The 22,468-nt window shown below is 47.3% G+C and overlaps 1 protein-coding gene across 8 annotated transcripts in view; it reads left to right on the top strand.

The window, feature by feature from the left end:
* The window catches only part of SYNCRIP (synaptotagmin binding cytoplasmic RNA interacting protein), an 83,641-nt gene that overhangs the window by 39,691 nt on the left and 21,482 nt on the right, over window positions 1-22,468 (top strand). For all 8 annotated transcript variants that reach the window (XM_073589627.1, XM_073589628.1, XM_073589629.1 and 5 more), the window contains 4 exons: window positions 9,466-9,579; window positions 10,028-10,204; window positions 16,908-17,043; window positions 20,619-20,824. In XM_073589627.1, the coding sequence (XP_073445728.1) occupies window positions 9,466-9,579; window positions 10,028-10,204; window positions 16,908-17,043; window positions 20,619-20,824 (633 nt within the window). The remainder of the gene's footprint in view (window positions 1-9,465; window positions 9,580-10,027; window positions 10,205-16,907; window positions 17,044-20,618; window positions 20,825-22,468) is intronic.

Genomic DNA, 22,468 nt, shown 5'->3' on the forward strand with positions numbered 1-22,468 from the left:
TCAGAGATTCCTCCGCTTTGCGATTCAGAACAATCACTATCAGTTCGCGGCCCTTCCCTTCGGCCTGGCCTCCGCTCCCCATGTCTTTACGAAAGTAATGGCAACAGTCATAGTCATCCTTCGATCCAGGGGGATTCTCATCATCCCTTATCTGGACGATCTCCTGATCAAGGGCTCGTCCCGCCAAGACTGTCTTCAAAGTCTTCAGATAACCCTGGATGCTCTCGGCCGCCTCGGATGGATAGTCAACAAGGAGAAGTCCATCCTGCACCCTACCCAGCGTCTGACCTTTTTGGGCATGGAATTCGACACGAATCTAGCCCGGGTGTTTCTACCGAGGGACAAGTTTTCAACCCTTTTGCAAGGGAATCTGATCCCTAAAACGCTCGAGGATCATGCCCCTTCGGTCCTGCATGAGGGTCCTGGGGAAGATGATAGCTTCCATGGAAGCAGTGCCTTTCGCACAATTTCACTCGCTCTCTCCAGCTGTTCCTCCTTTCAGTCTGGGACAAGACTTCATTTTCTCTGGACCACCCCATCCTCCTTCCGCTCAGTCATGCAATCGCTGACTTGGACTTTTGCCGGCGTCAGTTCTCCAGGGAAGGTCCTTCTGCCTCAGTGGCAAGTCATCACCACCGATGCCAGTCTCCTGGGATGGGGGGGGGGGGGCGGTATATCATCGGAAAACGGCCCAAGGGCGCTGGAACGCCCAGGAGGCTCTTCTTCCCATCAACCTTCTGGAGATCAGAGCAATCTTCCTTGCTCTCCGTTGGCAGCCTCTCCTCGTAGGCAAACCAGTCCGCATTCAGTCAGACAACGCCACGGCCGTGGCGTACATAAACCACCAGGGCGGTACTCACAGCCGGCAGGTAATGTCAGAAGTGGCAAGGATACTGCATTGGGCAGAGCGTCACGTTCCGGCGATCTCCGCCGTTCACATTCCAGGGGTGGAGAATTGGGAAGCCGACTTCTCAAGTCGCCAGGGTCTAGCGTCAGGCGAATGGTCCCTTCATCCCACAGTCTTCAATCAGATATGCCAGCGTTGGGGCACCCCGGACGTTAATCTCATGGCATCTCGGATGAACAACAAAGTTCCTCACTTTGTAGCCAGGTCCAGGGATCCTCTAGCCGTCGGTTGCGACGCCCTGGTAATTCCGTGGTCCCAGTTCCAACTGCCTTACCTGTTTCCTCCCCTTGCCCTAATCCCAAGGGTGGTCAAAAAGATAGTCAGAGGGCATCCCAGTCATTCTGGTGGCTCTGGACTGACCAAGACGTCCTTGGTACGTGGAGTTGGTGAACATGCTCGCGGACGTCCCCTGGAGGCTTCCAGACAGTCTAGTTCTTCTCTCACAAGGCCCCCTTTACCACCAGAATTCTCAGTCTGAGTTTAACGGCATGGCAGTTGAGGCCGCAATACTGAGAGAATCAGGGTTTTCCAGCCGGGTCAGTCAAACCATGATCAGAGCTAGGAAGCCAGCCTCCTCCCGCATTTACCATAGGTACTGGAAGGCATTTTTCCGTTGGTGCAATGATAACGATGTTTTTCCATTGTCGTTCTCCATTCCATCCATACTTGGCTTCCTCCAGTCCGGTATGGATGCGGGCCTGTCTCTCAGTACCCTCAAAGGTCAGGTGTCTGCCCTGACAATCCTCTTCCAGAAGGATCTGGCTTCCTTACCGCAGGTGAAGACTTTTCTCCAAGGAGTCGCCCATGTGGCTCCTCCTCATCATTCTGTGATAGATCCGTGGGATCTCAATCTCGTTCTTCGCGCTCTCCAAAAGGCGCCGTTCGAACCAATCCAGGACATTCCTCTGTCCCTTCTCTCATGGAAGGTGGCTTTTCTAATCGCCATTACATCCATCAGGAGAATTTCTGAGCTGGCGGCTTTATCCTGTCGTTCCCCGTACCTAATCCTCCACCAAGATGAGGTTGTCCTCAGGCCAGTTCCTTCCTTCCAAAGGTGATATCCCCCTTTCACATTAACGAAGATATTGTCCTTCCATCATTTTGTCCTGCGCCTGCTCATCTGGAAAAGTCGCTCCACAAACTGGATGTAGTGAGAGCCTTGCGTGTCTACCTTGCCAGGACCGCTTCTTTTCGCCAATCCGATTCCCTGCTTGTCATCTCTGAAGGTTGCTGGAAAGAACTTCCGGCATCCAAATCAACGATTGCTCGCTGGATTCGTTCTACCATTCTGGAGGCCTAACGACTTCAGGAAAAACGGCCCCCTCCGGGAGTGAGAGCCCACTCCACCCGTGCCGTAGGGACTTCTTGGGCTGTGCGACACCAGGCTTCGGCCTTACAACTTTGCAGAGCTGCGACCTGGTTGTCTTTGCACACCTTTGCGAGGTTCTATAGGGTTCATACCCAGGCCTCGTCTGATGCAGCTCTTGGTAGGAAGGTTCTGCAGGTGGCGGTAGCACATCGACCAACCTAAGCCCTTCCTCCTTTCGTTCCTTTATGGCTGTTCCCACCCTCGGGACTGCTTTGGAACGTCCCATGGTAATCTGTGTCCCCCAATAAGGCGATAAGAGGGATTTTGGGTTCTTACCGTAAAATCTCTTTATTGGAGCCTTCATTGGTGGACCCAGCACCCTCCCTGTTTAAGTTGTACCGTGTTGGGTCTTCGAGTCCCTTGTTGGGTTGGTACATATGTTGATAGTTTTTGGTTGCTTCTCACCAACTAAGGTACTTGGTGCCTGTCGGTGGGTGTATACTGCCGGGGAGGAGCCAAGTTTTTTGCTTTGCATAGTGTCAGCCTCCTAGCAGCAGCATACACCATGGTAATCTGTGTCCCCCAATGAAGGCTCCAAGAAAGAGATTTTACCGTAAGAACCCAAAATCCCTCTCTTCAGTCAGTGTGATGCGACAAAACATCAAATTGCACTCCGTTATTCTATGGGGCCGTGCACATGTCCAATTCCCCCCCCCCCCCGGACAGCGTTAGAGGAAAAATTTACAGCATGCACGATTTGCGTCCAATATTTGTATCACACTTGGCTATGCAAGTCAATGGGTCTGTGGAAAAATCGGACTGCACTTAAATGACAGAATGGAGAATTTTTTTTCCATTTTCTCCACATCTGAGAACTTGTCTCAGACGCTGATCAGAATATGATTAGCATAATCTACCTGATTCTCGCCGATGAAAGAAAATTCTTCATATGACTTAAACAGGCTCATTAGTTGCACAGCTGTATGTACAATATTGTCAAAAGTTTGGACAAGTGGGGATGCGACACCCAGCACCCCTGATCGACTGTTTTTGATGCTAGTTTCGTCCAAAAGTCCCCTATTCAAATCAACTAGGGGCAGATATGCAGTACCTGTCCACTCAGTAGATGGAGCAGCTCCGTAACTGAGCACTTCTGGACACCACCAGCACCAAAAACTGCTAATTGGGGCAGGTTTGTGGTGTTGGTAAGCCAAACCTCCGACTCCTCAATTTCCCTAACTCCGACTCCATACATGGTTCATGTTTAAGTGCTAAATTTACTGTAGTAAAATGGTAACATCAGGGTCACCACTATGATACAATAATCAATATCATAAATATATTGGGATACAACTTTAGAACACAAAACTTTAAGGGTGTGTGCACACGTTTTGGATTCTGCTGCTGATTTTTCCGCACAGATTTGTCAAAATCCGCAGGTCAAATGACGTGCGGATTAGCCTGCGGCTTGACACCTGTCACGGAGCAGGTGCCAAACAGCTGTGGAATCCGCACAAAGTGACATGCTGCGGATTTAAATCTGCGTGGATTAATCCGCAACGTGTGCATTGTGTTTTTCTTTTTGCATAGACTAAAATGGTACTGTACAACACCTCGGAAACTGCTGCAGATCCGCAGGGCCAAATCCGCTGCGGATCCGCAGCAGAAACCGCAATGTGTGCACACACCCTAATAACTTGTAAGCATGCAACACGCTATGCAGTACGTGGGGGAAAAAAGACTATTCAACAAAAAAGTACTTAATGACATTTGTGCAGACTATGAATTTTGTTCTGAGAAATGTAATTGGCCTCAAATCTGATTTAATTATTTTAAGGCTAGACAAGTACTTGCCTGAATCCTGTCTTCTGTTCATGCTAGTAGTTCGTGAGATGAGTGCAGACCTGTAGGCATTCCTTACCAGTGCTTTTTTTTTTCTTTGATCTGTAGAGGAGGAGCTTTACTACTGAGCATGTACATAATGTAGATTCATCTCAACTAAAAGCTGAGTTCCTTAGATCATGATTACAACAGACAGAAGACCTTTTATAACTTCACCAAATTTTGGGAAAAAAAAAAAAATTCCTCACATACTGCATTGTGTCAGTTTACCCAATTTATTATATATTTTAGGAGTCGGTTCATCTTATGCAGACTGACGCCACACCCCCACCTATCAGACATTGACCTATCCTATGGGTAGGTTGAGTGTTATAGTGGACAAACTCTAAGGGTATGTGCACACGCTGCGGATTCCGCTGCGATTCCGCAGCGGTTTTGGCTGCTGCGGACCCGCAGCAGTTTTAGCTGCGGTGTACAGTACCATTCAAATGAATGGTAAAAAAAAAACGCTGTGTAGACGTTGCGGAAAAATCCGCGCGAATTTGCTGCGGTTTTGAAACCGCAGAAAGAATTGACATGTCAATTCTTTCTGCGCAATCCTATCTCCACCATTGTAGAGATGGTGAATCCGCAGGACCAAACCGCAGGCAAAACCGCAGATAATCCGCAGGTCTTTTGACCTGCGGTTTATCTGCGGTTTTTGCAAAATCCGTGCGGATTCCGCAGCGTCTGCACACAGCCTAAGGCTATGTGTTCACATTGAGTATTTGCTTGCAGAAACTTCTGCAGGGGTTCTTCTTCTTTTTGCAGGAAACATGCTGCTGCAAAAACGCATGTTTTTGCACAGCGATGAAGGCTTTTTTGAGCCAAATAAAGATATTTAAAAAAAAAAAGTTTTGTGATGTAATTTCCTGGTTCAAAACCACCTTTTTCATGCTGTTGCAGTGTGGTTTCAGGGTAATGGGATTTAGGACTTTGTGTCAGCAGCTGTCATTGACACCTAGGCTTAGTAATGAAAAGGTGTCAGCCCAACACCCTCATTACTACTAAGGCGATAAGTACACTCACATTCACACACACTCTGTCACCAGCCTATGTAGGAGCGTTAACAGAACGAACATACATAGGCTGAAACCAAACAGCAACTATTAATTTTAAAGAAAAAGAAGTTGCGTGGGCTCCCGCAAAATGTTAACAATCAGCACAGGAAAAGCTGACGGCTGATGTTAATGTTCTGCAAAGGAGCCAATGTCCATAACGGTTCCCAGTCTATAAATATCCGCTCACAGCTGGCTAGTTTGCAGGGGGACCCCAGAAAAAAATTGACAGAGGGTCCCCCTATAAAATCTAACCAGCAAAGGGCTAGGCAGACAGTTACAGACTGGTATTAATAGCCTATGAAGGGGCCATTGATATTGGCCCCACACAGATAAAAAAAAAAAAATCAGCTCTCAGCTGCCCTAGAAAAGGTGCATCTATAAGATGCCCCAAAACTGGCGCTTAGCCTCCCTCTTCCCACTTGCCCTGTAGCGGTGGCAAATGGGGTTCATATTTGTGGGGTTGATGTCACCTTTGTATTATCTGGTGACATCAAGCCTACAGCTTAGTAATAGAGAGGTGTCAATAAGACACCTGTCCATTAGTAACCCCATAGTGATATTGTATAAAAACAGACACCCAGAATAAAATCCTTTATTTGAAATAATGACACTCCTTCAAGGAATCTTAATTAAACCATACTCACATCGAAGCCAACGTCTCCTGCAACAAAAATAATATAAACCACAATATTCCTCACGTGTTCGCCGAGAAGATAATCCATAATGTCCCACGACGATCCTGATCACTTTGAGAGCAGTCACTGATGTGACTTCTCAAAGACAGCCAGCGATACACTGACAGCTGATCAGCTCAGGTGATCTCCCTTACGGCACCACTGCTGCGTGAGAAAGTTCACCTGCAACGGTGCCGTAAGTGAGAGCATCGTAGCTGATCAACTGATGAACTCTGGTGAACTCTCACGGCAGCTCAGTGATACACTGACAGGAGGTAATTGCTCCTGCTGTGTATCGCCAGCGGCCGGGTAGAGCAGTCACATCTCCTGATGTGACTGTTATACATGTGAGATCGCCGTGGGACACTCAGAATTAGGTGGACTAAGGCGGACATTGAGTATATATTGGTTTTATTATTTTCCATGTTTTCTAGGAGACGAGGGCATTTGGGATTTGGTGTTAGGTGAGTATAATGGTTTTTTGTGTGAATGTGTATGTAATTTTATTTTTTTTTTTTACTGTGGACACGGGCGCTGACTGAGACTACGTCTCCCATCAGCGGCACATTCTGTCACTGTTAGCCTAAAGGGCCCATTACACACAGCGATCTCGCTGGCGAGGATAGCTGATTTTGTGACACATCAGCGATCTCTCCAGCGAAATCGCTGTGTGACATCCAGCAGCGATCGGCCCCCCTGCCGGGTATCGCTGATCGTGCTGGATCGTCCTGGGCCATTTTTTTCATCGCTGGTCTCCCGATGGCCAGTGCGCAACGCTGCACAGACCGGAGTAGCTCTATCTGCTACTCCAGTCTGTCAGACCGGAGTAGCAGATAGCAGAGCTGCGCCGCTCTGCCTACACCTTCTGCCCTGGCTGCATTGCACGCTGGTATCTAGTACCCCCCACAAATGACACCATTTTGGAAACTAGACCCCCCCAAGGAACTTGTCTAGATGTGTGGTGGTCACTTTGAACCCCCCCCCCCCCCCCCAGTGCTTCACAGAAGTTTATAACGTCCGCGCGTGAAAATAAAAAAATCTTATTTTTTCCCTAAACATGATCTTTTAGTCACCAATTTTTTTATTTTCCCAAGGGTACCAGGAGAAATTGGACCCCAAAAGTTGTCCAATTTGTCCTGAGTACACTCATACCCCATATGTGGGAGAAAACTACTGTATGGGCACACGTCAGGGCTCGGAAGGGAAGTAGTGACGTTTTGGAATGCAGACTTTGATGTAATGGTCTGCGGGTGTCATGTTGCTTTTGGAGAACCCCTGATGTACCTAAACAGTGGAAACCCCCCACAAGTGACCCCATTTTGGAAACTAAACCCCCCACGGAACTTATCTAGATGTGTGGTGAGCACTTTGAACCCCCAAGTGCTTTACAGAAGTTTATAACGCCCGGGCGTGAAAATAAAAATCATTTTTTTCCACAAAAATGATATTTTTGCCCCCAATTTTTTATTTTCCTACGGATAACAGGAGAAATTGGACCCCAAAAGTTGTTTTGCAATTTGTCCTGAGTATGCGGATACCCTATGTGTGGGGGTAAAACACTGTTTGGGCGCATGGCAGAGCTTGGAAGGGAAGGAGCACCATTTGACTTTTTCAACTCAGAATTGGCTGGAATTGAGATCAGACGCCATGTTGCATTTGGAGAGCACCTGATGTGCCCAAACAGTGGAAACCCCCCAATTATTACTCCAACCCTAACCCCCAACACACTCCTAACCCTAGTCTCAGCCCTAGCCCTAATGGGAAAATGGAAATAAATACTTTTTTTCTATTTTATTTTTCCCTAACTAAGGGGGTGATAACGGGGGGTTTGATTTACTATTTATGGCGGGTTTTTATGTTTGGCAGCTGTCATACGCTAAAAGACGCTTTTTATTGTAAAAATAGTTTTTGCATCACCACATATTGAGAGCCATAATTTTTTTCCATATTTTGACGCAGAGAGTCATGTGAGGTCTTATTTTTTGCGGGACGAGATGGCGTTTTTATTAATATCATTTTCGGGCACGTGACATCATACTTTTATTCTGATTTTTGGGACGCAGAATGAACAAAAACCAGCGTTTCATGAATTTCTTTTGGGGGTTGCGTTTACACCCTTCTGCTTGCGGTAAAATTGATAAAGCGTTTTTATTCTTCGGGTCAGTACGGTTACAGCGATACCTCGTTTAGGTCGTTTTTTTTTAATGTTTTGGCGCTTTTATGCAATGAAAACAATTTTATATAAAAAATTATTTTTGCATCGCTTTATTCTGCGATCTATAATTTTTTTTATTTTTTTGCTGATGATGCTGTATGGCGGCTCGTTTTTTGTGAGACAAGTTGACGTTTTCAGCGGTACCATGGATATTTATATGCGTCCTTTTGATCGCACGTTATTGCACTTTTTGTTCTGCAGTATGATAATAAATCATTATTTTTTGCTTCATTTTTTAGTTTTATTTTTTAAGGGGTTCACTAAAGGGGTTAACTAATGGGACAGTTTTATAGGGCGGGTCGTTACGGACGTGGCGATACCAAATGTGTACTTTTTATTTATTATTTCCAAAAAATGAATTTATTAGGGAATATTTTTTTTTTAATTAGCAATGGTTTAAAATTTTATTTTTACACTTTTTTTTTTTTTTTTTTTTTTTTTTTTTTTTACTTTATTACATTGTCCCGGGGGGGCATACCTGTCATGTGACAGATCGCTGATCTGTCACATCACAGATCACTGACAGATCAGCGATCTGTCACAGGCACTGCACAAGGCTTCCTCCGTGCCTGCGCTTTGCAGGCATGAGGAAGCCAGCTCCCTGCAGGCCCCCGAAGGTCCCCGTCGCCATCTTGGATTCGGGGACCTGCAGGGATGGAGCCCCCCGCAGCAGCGCTGCACATTGCGCTGCTGTGGGGGGCTCAGGGAAGCACGGAGGGAGCCCCCTCCCTGCCGATGCTTCCCTTTAACCCCTGGTACACCGCGATCGTGTTTGATCGCGGTGTGCAAGGGGTTAACGTGGCGGGGGCGGTCCGTGACCGCCCCTGACACATTGTGCCAGGTGTCAGCTGTGATAATCAGCTGACACCCGGCCGCAATCGGCGGCGCTCACCACGTGGGCGCCGCTGATCGCTGTGACGCACTATCCCGTCCCTGGGAATTAAGTCCCAGGGCACATGGACGGAATAGTACATCACATGACAGAAAGGGGTTAAAGGATCAAATAATGCTTTGCTTATAATATAAGCATATAGTGCAACAATAATATGATCCATCAGAGGTAAAGTGCAAAAAAGGCTGATCACACATGAGGAATAGGAATAAGTATACTCCTCTTTACAACCTGTGTGCTGACCACATGTGAGACATATTGATGTTCACTGCAGGAAAGATTAGATGGACCTGTATATTGCTGGGCACTTAAACAGGTGGTGCCATAGTTTATTACAAAATGTCATGTCATTGTACGGGAACATGTTTTTATCTAATAGTAGAGCAGCCCCTTTTAAATACCATTCCACATTGCAGTGGGAAGACATTAGTTAAATTTCACGGGACCAAAATTAGTTATACTAGGCTCTGTTAATAATGATCTCTCCATCTGTTATGTTTTCACTTTATCTTTTTATTTATTTTAGGCTCTTCTAGAAAGGACAGCATATACTCTAGATGTAACAACTGGTCAAAGAAAATATGGTGGTCCACCCCCAAGCACAGTTCACTCAGGACAGCAACCTTCTGTTGGCACAGAGGTAATAGTCTTTTGAAAGCACCACTTCACTGATACTGTCATTCTTTTCAAGCATCACTCCGGTCTGTCTCCAGCGAAAAGTTACCTATCTGCACACTCCCAGAAGGGGAGTTTAAGAAACTGGGGCTGGAGGCTTACATTTAAAGCGCCACTCCAGCAATGATAAAAAAAAAAATGACTGTAGTGGTGCTTTAAAGGTAGGTTCATGCAGCACTTTTTGGGAAAATGCCTCTGCAGTTTTAGATGCAGTAATTTGAGCCAAATTAATCTAACAGAAATGAAAAGCAATTTATAGTTTATATTTTCCATACCTTCTAACTGCACATCTGACTTTTGTTTAAAAAAAAAAAAAAATCTGAAATATACCATGGCGGTTTCTGATGCAAAGGATGAGGTGTTTCACAATTTACCTTTTCTATTAGTTATTGATTTAGTATTTATCATTTTAGATATTTGTGGGCAAAATTCCTAGAGATCTATTTGAAGATGAGCTTGTTCCACTATTTGAAAAGGCTGGGCCAATTTGGGATCTTCGTTTAATGATGGATCCTTTAACTGGTTTAAATAGAGGCTATGCTTTTGTGACGTTTTGTACAAAAGAGGCTGCCCAGGAGGCTGTCAAGTTGGTAAGTGTTATACCTCTTACATTTACTTTTTTTTTTCTGCGTTCCAATTATGCTTCAATCATATTGTGTTGGTGAGTTCATTGTAAATTAACATGTATTTAGCTTGCAGACATGTCTGTAAAATCATTTATGTACCAGTACTCAAATGTACAAATTTTTCAAGTGTCAAAAATACAGTTGCACATTTTAGATGGGCTTCTAACCTAACATTCATAGACTTTAATAGAAAAGACAGGTCACACTTGTTCATTGAATGTGCAATGGCTAACATTCCCCACATTTGTTTCTTTGAATGGGTATTGCAGCCACAAACATTTATCACCTATCCAATAGAATCATATACCTAAAATCAGTTTGCAGCTAGAGTGTTCAGGTCTTGCGGCTTTCACCGACATCTGCCTGCATTCAGACTCTTCATTTCCAAGTTTAGTAAAAGTCCAACAATGCAGAAAAGATTCCATGAAACTTGTTTATTCCATCACTGATGAAAATATGTTATAAAAAAAAAAAAATATAGGAGCCCATGAACTGTCCTGCATGCTTTTGCATGTTATGACTTTACTCTCTCACCCATGACAGCACCACGAAGAGAGGGGATCCGCCCTTCAGGGACAGGAACCTACAGATAAAAAGGGCGGTACCTCTCCTCCGCCTTCAGTTGGGTTCCTGTCCCTGACAGGGGGACCCACAGTACGGCGTACCTGTGTATCAAAGGAAGTGGCCGGCCTGTCCGGTGTTCGGCAGTGGGGAGGCCCCTGTCGCGGCAGGAACGGTGCCCGAAGCCGCCACCGCTGGGGCTGATGCCGGCTGCCAGGTGAGCGGGGGGGGGGGAAACGGCAGAGTCGCCGCTCCGGAAAGGAGATCGGGGCTCGTGGGGACCCGGTGGAAGCGCGGGCAGCGCCATTGTACAGAGTACCAAGATGGCCGCTGCCCTGGAAGTAGAGGAGCGGCTTCCGGGTCCCTGAATCAGGCGCATGCGCAAGAGCGCGCTCCCCGACCAGCGCGATGCAGGATGGGAGCTGTGACGTCACGCGGGCGACAACTTTAAAAATGGTGGGTACAGAATTCTGGCTGGAAGCGATCCTAATAATGGAGGATAGCGACCAGCAACAGGAGCAGCATGCCAGGCAGCAGCTCAAGCAGCAGCAGCAGCACCACCAACACCATCACCGACAAAAGGAACGAAACAGAGGGCCGTTCCAGCTGTCACTCCACGCGGCATAGTAAGTAAGCAGCAAGGAGCAAATCGCCACCAGGAGATAAGCCTATACAGGACCTGACTTCATCTTCCGAACCGGTACCTGCAGCCGCGCACCTTTTGGGAGTAAGTGATCTTCGTGAATGTTCACCCTTGTAATACAATTCCTCTCCCTTATTAGGGAAAGAAGGGAAAAAAAAGAACAGGGAATGCCCCACTTGCACTAGACCCCTACCTGTATCATGGGAGAAAAAAACTATGTGAGTCTTGCACAAAAGAAATTCTTTGTCAGGAGACTCCGGATTTCGCATCCGACCTAAGGGCCGCAATTAAATCAGAGTTTAAGTGCACTCGTATCCCTTAAGCATAGGGATAAAACGAGGAAGAAAGACAGTATAGAAACCTCCCAGTCAGACTCTTCCACGTCGGGAGAAATCACGTCTAAAACCTCGGAATCCGGCTCCTCATCCTCAGACGAGGAAACAGTAGGGCCGTCACTGTTTTCCCCCAGAAGAGGTAGACAGACTAGTAAAAGCTGTAAGGTCTACCATGGGGGTATTGGACCCTAGGCCGGATAAAACAGTCCAGGACATAATGTTCGGCGGACTAGGCCAGAAAAAACGGAGAGTATTTCCGCTTAACGAAATTGTCAAGGGCCTAATCAAAAAAAGAATGGTACAAGCCAGACAGGAAAAATACTACAGTCCCTTCCCTTAAAAGAAAATATCCCTTTGAGGAGGAGGCATCTACGTCTTGGGATAAAGCCCCGAAACTCGATGTAGCAGTCGCTAAGGCCTCAAAGAAATTCGCCCTTCCTTTGAGGACATGGGCACCCTCAGGGACCCCCTAGATAAAAAAAGGCGGATACCTTTCTAAAGGGGGCATGGGAGTCGGCAGGCGGTAACCTCAGGCCAGCAATAGCGGTGACATGTACCTCAAGTGCCCTAATGGTATGGGTGGACCAACTTGAGAAACAGCTGAGGGAAGGGACACCAAGAGATAAGATCTTAGATTCTATCCCAGTAATAAGGGGAGCGGCTACATTCCTAGCGGACTCATCGGCCGATTCAGTCAGGCTATCGTCCAAAACAGCAGCACTTTCAAACGCGGCCCGAAGGACACTATGGCTTAAAAGTTGGCCAGGGGACCTACAGACCAAAATGAAACTATTTTCAATCCCCTGTGAAGGGAAATTCCTTTTTGGGGAGACGTTAGATGGCATCCTCCAGAAAGCAGCAGACAAGAAGAAAGGATTCCCAAATTTAGGGCCAATAGCATTTAAGAGGCCCTTTCGAAATAGGAGGTTTTTTCAGAGGAGACCACCGAGGGAACAAAAGTGGGATGACAAAAGAAGAGAGAGGGTTCTTCTTTAATAACTCCCCGAGACAAAAAGCCCTCCAAGTGACAGTACGCCCAGGGTGGGGGGGAAGGTTAACCCTTTTTCTTCCAGCCTGGAGGAGAATTTCAAACAACCCATGGATAGTAAACCTAATCCAGGAGGGCCTAAGAATAGAATTTCTCTCTCTCCCACCTCAAAAGTATGTAACAACGCCGCTGAGATCCAGGACGCAAGAACAGGAAGCGCTAGAAAGCGAGGTCCTAGGCCTAGTTAAAAAAGGAGTCCTCCAGGAGGTTCCCCTGCAGGATATGGGCAGAGGGTTCTACTCCCCTCTTTTTCTAGTAACCAAACCGGACGGCACCTTTCGGATGATTATAAATCTGAAAAAGCTAAACGAATACGTCAGGAATCAGAGCTTCAAAATCTAGTCGATCAGGTCCACCACCAAAGTCCTGTTCCCAAACTGCTACATGACTGTGTTAGATCTCAGCGACGCCTATTATCACGTCCCTATCCACAAAGACTCCAGAAAATATCTCAGGTTAGCCGTCTCAATAAAGGGCAAGGTGAAAGAATTCCAGTACAGAGCCCTGCCGTTCGGAATATCGATAGCCCCATGGGTATTCACCAAAATAATAGCAGAAATGATGGCTCATATAAGGGAACAAGACATAATAATAATCCTTTATCTAGACGATTTCCTAATAGCAGGCAGCTCGGCTCAAAAATGCAGAGAACAGAGGGACAGGGTGATGGACACTCTACAAGGCCTAGGCTGGCTTCTAAATCTAAAAAAATCAAGATTGGAGCCCAGCAGGGTACAAGAATTCTTGGGCCTAACACTAGACTCAAACATTCAGGAGTGTCGCCTCCAAGACCACAAAAAGGAGAAAATCGCTCAAATTACAGCGAGAGCAATCCAAAATCCCTCTATGACACTAAGGAAGGCTGTCACTGCTGGGTTCCCTATCCGCCTGCCTGCCAGCAGTTCATTGGGCTCAGTTACACACTAGAGATCTCCAGTGGGTCGTATTAGCCAACCAGGCAGCAATAGGGGGACACCTAGAGGGTCGTATTACCCTAAATTCAAGAACTATTCGTTCCCTAGCTTGGTGGGGAAACCAGGAAAATCTGTCCAAAGGGATTCCCTGGGTAACAAAGATAACATACAGTACATAGGGACAACGGATGCCAGTCCCACGGGATGGGGAGCACACATGAACAACGAGGTGACTCTGAACGTATGGGGAGATCAAGAACTAAAAGCCTCCTCAAATCAAAAAGAGCTTCTAGCAATAGGCTATGCACTGACACACTTCCTACCCCTGCTCCAGAATCACCATGTCCGCATTCTTTCGGACAATCGAGTCACAGTGGCCTATATAAATCATCAGGGGGGAACCAGGTCCCAAGCCCTAATGGACACATCCGCCAAAATCCTCAAACTGGCAGAGGCAAACCTGCTATCTTTGACAGCCCTACACATCAGGGGTACAGAGCATCAAAGGGCAGACTTTATTAGCCGCACCCAATTATGACAGGGGGAATGGGTACTAAAGTGGTCCATTTTTCGGCAGATTGTAAAAATGTGGGGGACCCCAGACATAGATCTGGTTGCCGATTTCAAAAACAAAAAAGTAGACCCCTTCTGCTCCCTAGATCCCAGGGGGAATCTTCTAACTCTGGACGTGTTTATGCTCCCATGGACACAGAGTCTAACATATGCCTTTCCCTCAATCATGCTCATTCCAGCGGTTCTAAAGAAAGTCAGGGAGGACGGGGCAAGAATGATACTGATGGCCCCTTTCTGGCCCAAAAGAACCTGGTTTTCCTGGCTAAGAATGCTCTCAGTAACCGACCCATGGATCCTACCGGATCTCCCGAACCTGCTATCGCAGGACCCAGTGTTACATCCTCCGGCACCGAACCTCCATTTAACAGCATGGAATTTGAGAGGACACTGATGAGGGACAGGGGATTTTCAGAGAACCTGATAACTACACTACAAAAAAGTAGGAAACCGGTTACCATGAGAGCTTACGGCAGAACATGGAAAAAATTCCTATCCACTTCTAGGGCAAAGGTTCAGGACTGGGTTCAGATTGATAAAATCCTAGAATTTCTACAAAAGGGCCTAGAACAGGGTCTGGTGGTCAACACATTAAAAGTACAAATAGCGGCATTAGGCGCCCTCTATAACCATGATGTGGCAGGTGACCCCTGGGTAGCATGGTTTATTAAGGCCGCAACCAGATCTAGGCCAATAGCTAGTCAAAGGTTACCGTCATGGGACCTGAATCTTGTACTTTCAACACTGACAGGCCGCCCGTTCGAACCAATTTACTCGGCACCCCTAAAAATCCTATCACTTAAAATGGTGCTTCTGGTGGCACTAGCATCAGCTCGAAGAGTGAGCGATATTCAAGCCTTATCAGCAGGGCCACCTTTTACAAAAATTCTAGAGGATAGTCATCCTAAAACCTGACCCGGCCTATCTACCTATAGTATCATCACATTTCCACAGGTCCCAAGAGGTAGTCCTTCCTTCCTTCTGCCAAAATCCAAAAAATAAGGGTGAAGAAAAACTCCACACTTTAGATGTTATAGTACAGTACTTGGAGGCCACCAAAAAATGTAGGAAGGAAGGCTCTCTTTGTATGTTTCCAGGGTCCTCGGAAGGGGCTCAAGGCATCCAAGAGTACCCTGGCAAGGTGGATAAGGGATGCGATTGCCCTGGCATACTCATCCAGTGGAAATACCATCCCGGAGGGGCTGAGAGCTCATTCCACAAGGGCAATGGCGACCTCATGGGCTGAAAGATCGGAGGTATCAATAGAACAAATCTGTAAGGCGGCCACCTGGTCATCACCTTCAACCTTTTTTAGGCACTATAGATTAGATCTAGCCTCTACGTCTGACCTGACCTTCGGGAGAAGGGTCCTTCAGGCGGTGGTCCCTCCCTAAGCTACCAATCTCTGTAATTCTCTCCGTGGTGCTGTCATGGGTGAGAGAGAATAGCTTAGTTACTCACCGATAACGGTGTTTCTCGGAACCCATGACAGCACCCGCTTATTCCCCTCCCCTTCACGAGTGTGATGAGCACGTTTTACTGTTTGTAGAGTGTTTCCGTTTAGGCACGGTGCTTTTGATAAATAAGCAGTATAATATTCTGTATATATTTCTGTTGTCTAACCTGGAGACCCTCTGATGCTCTGTAACCAACTGAAGGTGGAGGAGAGGTACCGCCCTTTTTATCTGTAGGTTCCTGTCCCTGAAGGGCGGATCCCTTCTCTCCGTGGTGCTGTCATGGGTTCCGAGAAACACCGTTATCGGTGAGTAACTAAGCTAATTCATGGTTAACAGACCATGTTATTGATGGATTAATGATGATCCTTTAACTACAGTAAAGGGTAAATTCAGTTCCTCACTGCAGTCTTGAGGTGGGTGTAGAATTGAAGGGAATCTGTCACCCATTTTTAGCCCTATCAGCTGCCGTCCCCGCCATCAGTGGCTTATCTACAGCGTTCTGAAAGATAAAAACAAGTTATATTTTACTCACCCTGGCGTCCGGTCAGATGGGTGTCGCGGTCTGGTCCGGCGCCTCCCATCGTCTAGCGATGATGTCCTCCTTACTTCTGCCGCGGCTCCGATGCAGGCGTACTTTATCTGCCCTGTTGAGGGCAGAGTAAAGTACTGCAGTGCGCAGGACCTCTCTTGACCTTTCCCGGCGCCTGTGCCCTCAACAGGGCAGAGAAAGTATGCCTGCGCAGGAGCCGCGGCAGAAGTAAGGAGGAGGACATCGTCTCTAGAAGATGGGAGGCACCGGACCACGACACCCACAGCACCAGACCGTGCACCCCAGTAAGTATAATCTAACTCGTTTTTCTTCTCTTTCAGGTTACATCGGGGACTTATCTACAGCATTGCAGAATGCTGTAGATAAGCCCCTGATGGCGGTGCTGGCAGCTGATAGGGCTAAAAATAGAGGTTACAGATTCCCTTTAAATTGTTTCCCCTTTTCACTCTTGTGACTGGTGGTTGGGCATCCACTTAAATTGATACATTTCTCCGGTGTATAGGTGACAGGTCTTTCTAGCAGGAATATCTTTTAGCCTGTAAACAAGTTAAACCTATCTCTTCAGCCTTCTTTACTTTCATTTTAACAGTACAACAACCATGAAATTCGATCAGGAAAGCATATTGGTGTTTGTATCTCTGTTGCCAATAATAGACTTTTCGTTGGATCAATTCCAAAAAGTAAAACAAAGGAACAAATTGTAGAAGAATTCAGTAAAGTGACCGGTAAGTGATATGTTAATAAAGCTGAGAGACTTGGAATAATAAGTCACCATATAATTGCTGTAACTAGCGCCATTGACTCTGACCTGTTTCAATTCTCTCCTTTTTGAGCTATTAATAGAGTTGACAAGTGTGAACTCATCGAAAGATGAGAACTAGTTTTAACCAAACACATTGTGCCACCATAATATCTTCGACAACTGCTATGGCATTGTATTTTACTGTAGAAGAGGGGAGAGCAGCTCTAATGTGACAAGCGATTCTGTACATCTAAGTTTACATGCTATAAGGTACGAGGGATACAGTATACACACAAGTTTTTCCCCAACATTAGACTTCAATTTACAGCTCTTAAAAGAGGTTATAGCCTTTGATAGTCCTTCAATACGAGGATCAGTTGGGGTCTATCTCTTGGCACCCCATTAATAACTTGTGTGTGAAGGTGCCATTGAAATTGAGTTAGTGCTGCTGCCTCCTCAGTGGTGTTTGTTTGCAGGCAGGCTTGTAATGTCATGTTCTTGTAGTTCCAATTCAAGTAACTGGGACAGCACTACCATTATTTGCACCGCCCCTACAAACACTAGCTCTAAGGGGGGTGCCAAGGCTGCAAATTGCTGTTTAACTTAAAGTGGTGTTCTGCTTTCCAAGATCCTGTAACAATATATAGTAATATTAGCAAAGTCCTCCCATTAGGGATGTAGTATAGTTCTGATTTTATGTGTCCCTTGCACCATGTGCAAGGCATTGCAGTAGCTTAAGTATCCATAATTACGACCACTTACGCTATGTTCCTACGTGCGGCATGCCCACGGATTTTATGCGTTTTTGCCTCGTTTTTTCGCCGCGAAAATGCATAAAATAAGCAACCCATTCAATGGCATTCCGCACATGCTGTGCTAATGCTGTGTATTTTTCCGCGGCGGAATTGCATCGTGGAAAAATACGCAGCATGCTCATTCTTTTTGCGGAATCGCAGGAATTCCGCACACATAGGATTGCATTGTTCCGCTTACTTTCCGCATGTGGCTATGCCCACCATGTGCAAAGTAAGCAGAAAATGTGCAGATGGTTTCCACGGTCTGGAGGAGAGGAGACTGCCCTCCAGGCCCTGAGTACCATATCCCTGTAAAAAATAGAACTAAAATAAACGTGATATTCTCACCTTCCGGTGTCCCCCGCAGCATTCCCAGGCCTCAGTGATGCTACCGGCAAGTCCCGTTCCCAGCAATGCTTTGCGACAATGACCTGTGATGACGTAGCGGTCTCGAGAGATGCTACGTCATCTGCGGTCATTGTCGCAAGGCATCACTGGGAAAGGGAGTGCAGGGGCTGCCGGAAGGTGAGAATGTCATGTGTTTTTTTTTAAATATTTTTTTTAACACATCTTTTACTACTGATGCTGCATAGGCAGCCTCAATAGTAAAAAGTTGGTCACACTTGTGACCAACTTGTCAGTTTTCCAAGCAATGCTAATTACGCTTGCAAAACACTAGTTTTTCGCGGGAATTACGCATGCGGATTTCTCACAGCAGTGAGTTGCGGAACACCCACTGGAATTCCACACGTGGGAACATAGCCGTATAGTGACAGTGGTCGTAAGTATGGATATCTAAGCTACTGCAATGCCCTGCACCATGGGTTAAGCGACATAATGAATTGGATGAACTATGCTACATTACTAATTGGAGGTATTTGTGAATATTATTATGCCTAAATACCGTATTTTTCGGATTATAAGACGCACTTTTGTCCCCCCCCCCCCCCCCCCCCCCCCCCCCAATTTTTTTGGGGAAAGTGGGGGGTGCGTCTTATAATGCTAATCTGTATGCTGCTGTGCTATAGAGTGGTGGGGGGCTGTGGCGTGGTGGCAGGGGGGCTGTGGTGGGCTGGCTGCGGAGACAGTGGGAGGTCCTGTGCTCCCGCTCATTAGGCTCATGTAATACTCACTGCACCCGCTGTCCATCACCTCGGTGCTGAATCAGCGCCGAGTTGGTAGACAGGGGAGCGGTGCTTATTACATGTGCCTGCACTTAACCCCCCCCCACACGCCCAGCCACTATAGTCACCTACCGTTGATCGCTCCTGCTCCCAGCTCTGCCCGTGGCTTTCCTGTGTCTGCTGAGATGCACGCGCGGCAGCTGCTGCTCATTCAGGCAGTTCATCGCTTCAGGACCTTCCATGATGTGACCAATAGAACCTGCAGTCACGTGACTCCCAGTGTGCACTGCGATTCACGTGACCGCAGGTCCTATTGGTCACATCATGGAAGGTCCTGTAGCTACAATGAGCTGCCTGAATGAGCAGCAGCTGCACACATCCTCGCAGGAGGAGGATCTCAGCAGACACAGGAGAACCACGGGGGGGGGGGGCTGGGAGCAGGAGCAATCATCGGTAGGTGAGTTAACTGTTTATTATTTTATCATGTGCTTGCCTAAATATAGGGACGGGGGCCATGTGTGACAGCAGGGGGGAATATATGAACGAGGGGCGATGTGTGCCAGCAGGGGGGAATATAGGGATGGGGGAATATAGGGATGGGGGAGACGATGTGTGCCAGCAGGGGGGAATATATGAACGAGGGGCCATGTGTGCCAGCAGGGGGGAAGGAATATAGGGACGGAGGGCCATGTGTGCCAGCAGGGGGGAAATATAGGGATGGGGGGACAATGTGTGCCAGCAGGGGTAATATATGAACGAGGGGCGATGTGTGCCAGCAGGGGGGAATTTATCGATGGGGGGACAGTGTGCCAGCAGGGGGGAATATAGGGACGGGGGGGGGGGGGGGGACAATGTGTGCCAACAGGGGGAATATAGGGACGGGGGGGACAATGTGTGCCAGCAGGGGGGAATATAGGGACGGGGGGACAATGGGTCCCAGCAGGTGGAATATAGGGACGGGGGGCCGTGTGAATGCCAGCAGGGGGAAATATAGGGACGGGGGGACAATGTGTCCCAGCAGGGGGAATATATGAACGAGGGGCCATGTGTGCCAGCAGGGGGGAATATAGGAACGGGGGGCTGTGTGAATGCCAGCAGGGGGGAATATAGGAACGGGGGGCCGTGTGAATGCCAGCAGGGGGGAATATAGGGACGGAGGGGGGCCATGTGCATTCCAGCAGGGGGAATATAGGGATGCGGGGGCCGTGTGCGTACCAGAGGGGGGGCATATAGTGACCGGGGGGATCATATCCAGGATGGGATGGGGGAGGGCTATGTGCCAGCACAAGGTGGCAATGTGCCAGGATGGGGGTTATGTAGATACCAGGATGAGGGACATATACGGTATGATTTGAAAGACTGACACTGGCATTATAAGACACCTCCATTTAACATAAAAAAAACACCTTTTTTTTTTTCTCTTTTTCTTCACCAAATTTTGGGGTGCGTCTTATAATCAGGTGCATCTTATAAAGCGAAAAATACGGTAAATACCAACTACATATTTGATAGGAGACGTCATTTCAACTTTACGTTTCGGGAGTTCTGTGTGAACTGTTGGGAATTGTGCTTTTTCTCTTTTTTAGATTTTTTTTTTTTTTTTTTTTTTTTCTTAAACATATTTGATTTTATTGTTTCAGAGGGTCTTACTGATGTCATATTGTATCATCAGCCAGATGATAAGAAAAAGAATAGAGGTTTCTGCTTTCTTGAATATGAGGATCACAAAACTGCTGCTCAAGCTAGACGTCGGCTAATGAGTGGCAAAGTAAAAGTATGGGGCAATGTTGTGACAGTAGAGTGGGCAGACCCAATTGAAGATCCTGATCCAGAGGTCATGGCGAAGGTAATGAAACCTCAGAATACTTTTCATTCATGCGCTTTTTTTATTTTAGATCTTGATTATTCCAATTTTATAGAGGTTACAAATAACTGGGATTTTCCATTGTTTTATTATCATGGGTTCAGAATTATGAGGATGAAAGGGTCGAAGATCTAATTTGGATTAAAATTTTTCCCTGCTTGTCACAATAGTTGAGCCCAGGGGCAGCTTTGTATAGGCAATAGCGGAGAAAGTGATGCTGGGCCTTCATTTTCTGCATCAATGGGAAGGGTTGTCTTGAGTTCAGAGCCAGTGATCATAAAGTGATGGCTGTTCCTAGTGATATGGCATTTGTTTAGAAGAGAGACGATGACCCTTTAAAGGGAATCTGTCAGCAGGTTTTTGATATGTCATGATTTAAGGGCAAAGGGGCTACCAAAATGACGCCTGGCGCGTGGCCATTTTGATTAAGAATTTTTTTTCCTCTATCGCTTCATTGGGGGACACAGGAAACCATAGGGTGTATGCTATGCTGACACTATGCAGAGATTAAGAATTTTTTTTCTCCTTCGCCTCATTGGTGGACACCGGACAGTGGGTGTATGCTACTGCCGCCAGGAGGCTGACACTAAGTGGATGAAAAAAAGTTAGCTCCTCCTCCGCAGTATACACCTCGCCTTGATTGCAGGCAAAACCAGTTCATGCTTAGTGTCCTAGGAGGCACACGCGTCTGGTCTTTTTCTGTTTTTTCCCATGAAGATGAGACTGGCGACGGACCCTATTGAAATGGTCCGATCTCCCCAAACCAACAACGGGTGAGCACGTGCGAGTGTCTCCCGCAACGTGGGACATGATGGCATGTCTGTTTTTTCCCAGACTTTTTTTTTTTTTCTTCCATGGAGACGAGACAGGGGCGACGGACCCTATTGAAAGGGTCCGATCTCCCCAAACAAACAGCGGGCGAGCACGTGTGAGTGTCGCCTCCACGTATCCTTTCCTGCGACACGTGGGATGCCGGACTCGCCCTGACCACCCCATGGTATTGAAACTCTAGGCTGTACAGAGGCACAGGTACAGTCCGTGCGGCCTCCCACTGCACCACCAATGCAAGGACTGCAATAGTGTAAGGAGGCAGACTGTCCCTCTCCTCATTCCTTGGAGGGAAAGATGGAGCTAGGGTGCCTGCACCTTCCTTGATTTGGATGCAGCCCCCCCCCCCCCCCCCGCCAACCTGAGGATCACCTGGAGCTCCAGGGGTGAGGCGCGGAAGGAGGTGGGCTGGGAGACAGCGCATGTCCTGACAGGCCTCTGTTTTTTTGGCGGTCCCGTTCGAGCAAGCGCCGTAAACTTAGTCCCCGGCTTCTGACGGTACTAGGCCGTGGGTGGAAGTCCTGCCCCTGTGACGCGTGTACTTCTGGCGGACCCGCCCCCGGAGCTTTGGGCGGGTCCCGAAAAATTTAGTCCCCGGCGCTAGGCCACGAGCAGAAGCTCGGCCCATAGGATGTCACTGGCGGCGCCTTCTCTTCCTGCAGGACTGCCCACACACCAAGGCGCACTTTTTGGAAAAGGGTGCAGTGGTTCGGCAGGCTGGATGCCTAAAGGGGATCCAGGACTGGGGTAAGTGCTACCCCCGAAGGAGGAAGGCCACCCTCTGTTTTTTTGCCAGAG

The sequence above is a fragment of the Dendrobates tinctorius genome, unplaced genomic scaffold (assembly GCF_039654945.1).
Source record: "Dendrobates tinctorius isolate UK_male_01 unplaced genomic scaffold, ASM3965494v1 ptg000111l, whole genome shotgun sequence".
Lineage (NCBI taxonomy): Eukaryota > Metazoa > Chordata > Amphibia > Anura > Dendrobatidae > Dendrobates > Dendrobates tinctorius.